Source organism: Loa loa (assembly GCF_000183805.2).
Source record: "Loa loa unplaced genomic scaffold supercont3.1282, whole genome shotgun sequence".
Taxonomy (NCBI): domain Eukaryota; kingdom Metazoa; phylum Nematoda; class Chromadorea; order Rhabditida; family Onchocercidae; genus Loa; species Loa loa.
In genome coordinates this window covers 1-2,290 of record NW_018109462.1, presented here as the reverse complement: position 1 = coordinate 2,290, position 2,290 = coordinate 1, and the positions used below count along the sequence as shown (strand labels likewise).

The 2,290-nt window shown below is 32.1% G+C and overlaps 2 protein-coding genes across 2 annotated transcripts; both read left to right on the top strand.

Annotated features, from left to right (window-relative positions):
• Nucleotides 1–184: 184 nt before the first annotated feature.
• On the top strand, nt 185–698 carry LOAG_14785 (hypothetical protein; the record flags this gene model as incomplete). Its single annotated transcript, XM_003150278.2, has 1 exon — nt 185–698. One exon carries the CDS (start codon nt 185–187, stop codon nt 452–454), a length of 270 nt encoding a protein of 89 aa, XP_003150326.2. The 3' UTR covers nt 455–698.
• Nucleotides 699–845: 147 nt separating this feature from the next.
• Nucleotides 846–1,854, top strand: LOAG_14784 (hypothetical protein; the record flags this gene model as incomplete). Its single annotated transcript, XM_003150277.1, has 3 exons — nt 846–1,002; nt 1,070–1,185; nt 1,789–1,854. 3 exons carry the CDS (start codon nt 846–848, stop codon nt 1,852–1,854), a joined length of 339 nt encoding a protein of 112 aa, XP_003150325.1.
• Nucleotides 1,855–2,290: the final 436 nt, after the last annotated feature.

Genomic DNA, 2,290 nt, shown 5'->3' with positions numbered 1-2,290 from the left:
GATAATGCATTGATCACATTTAATTACCTTGATTTTCCTTCTTTTTTTTTAACATAATGATTTCAAATGGTACATACTATCACGTGAAACAGTAAATGGTAGAATATAGTAAGGGTTTCAGTTAGAATAATGGTTGATGGCTGAGCATAGGAGTGGCTCAATGCTCAATGGTCGAAGCACATGAATGGTTCAATGTCTCTTATGTTGGTATGTTGCTGAGGGTGTATTAGTAAGGACAACATTCTTGCATGGTTTGGATATACCGAAGACAAGCGAATCACATGAAGAGTTGACGGAAATCGGAAAATTAGCATGGAAGGTCTTTTTTGGTCTTTTGCCAGTCGGTGTGGTAATAAAGACAGGAAGATATGTTAGATGTTTATCACCTTTCATTTTATTTCGTATTTTCTGGAGTTACAGCATTTGTTGTCGTAGCATTCGTTGTTACAGCTGATTGGCAAGTATTATTTGCTGATATATTCCAAAGTTGGTATCAATTAATCAGAAATTTCTTCTAATGTAGAAAACGTGAAGTCTTTGCCATTTTAAAAATAAGCTATCACGAAAAACCGATGGAGATTGATTTTATTATCGAAGAACTACAAATTTTTCGGCGGAAACACTTTTTTGCGTCCTAATCTGTTTGTCAAAGTTTGTGTTCCTTCAATTATTCAGGCACTGATATATTCCATTGTAAGACTTTTTGACGAAATAAACTTGGGATAATAGGAAATACATTGTTTTGCGAGTTTGATATTTTTGAAGATGAAATATGAGTGACAAGTGGACTTTTTATAATGTCTTGAAGGCCTCTGTTCAGTTTTGGCATAAGTTCCCGTATTACAATGACTTTTCATTTTTTTCCGAGTAATGCACTGTTTTTTCATACTGAAAATAATACGGAAGCCTGTGAAACAAACGAAAAAGCTGGAATGGTACTTAGTGTTTTTGACACAAGTTATCTTCTCCAATATACAACTCCATTACCAATGTGCACTCGAAGTATATGTTGTTTTATGCTTTAAATGATGTTTTTCTAGGAAATAATGAGTTATTTCAAAGATTTTAGAATTATCCTTTCCATATATCGGAAATCTTACTGATGGCTCATATTCATCAGTGCATAAACGTCAGACTCCAGAAATAATTACCATTATCAAAAGGATAAGCAGTCGTCTCATAATAGTGATTATTTTATAAGAGTGTATTGCTCACTTATTCTATATACAATTCTCCAGAAATTAGATGGCTTGAAAAAAGAGGCAGGTTTCAGTTAATAACCATGAAATTCATTCATTATTGATTCAGTTGTGTAGTTAAATTTCTCTTATGTTTTACTCATTTTCAATTTTCTGTTTTTTACCTACTTTGGGGATCTCTCGCAATTCTCATGCCTTTGCATATTAATGTATGTATATTATTTTCTACACATTATTTCCCACACTTACATCAAAAACATCATTCAGAAATCTGACGAACTGCGATCTAAAGCTGTGAAAACAATTGCTTAGTTGCATGATTGTATAAAACGTAGATGCAACTACTCATTCATAGAAAGCACGTCTGAAGTTTGGTGTAATTGAAGTCGTAATTTATATTGTAATTTTTCCTGACTATAAATTATATGAAGTTTTACTGTCACAGTATCTATTCCTCGAATCTTTTCCAGGCCTCAAATAGTTTAGAGGGATTTGGATACCAAAAACAAGGATGGTATAATTTTGAAGTGTGCATTTGTAACCACCAGAAAATATATTTTAAAAAAAAGAAGTATTTATGTTATTTAAGGAGCAGGCAATTGGTTATAAATTCATAGATCGTCTGGTGATCTTGATGTGGTGGAGGGAAGAATAAGATTTGCGAATGGTTACGGATATTAATGAAATCAATTCCGAATTAAGATATGGCATATTGCAAGTCAAACTGAAGGAAGTGAATAGGTATGTAGAGATAATGTTATATCTAATGAACGAAAAATAGAAATAGTGGACAAGTTCGCATATATTTCACTGATTGAAAGAGCAGAACTGACTAATAAAATTCTTCTAGATCTTAAACCAAACAACAAGCCAGTTACAGTAGTGGAAATACACATTGCACATACGCATTATAATAGAAGTGAACTTATAAAAAGTTTTTCATTCGAAAAATTTTGGAAGGAAAACAAATAAAAAACTTTATAAAAAACTGATTCGAATTCTGATGGTATAGTAAAAGATATAGTCCCTAAAAGAAAGCTGTACACAGATATTAAGTTCGAAAAAGGTAGCAATAAATTTGATGAATTGAA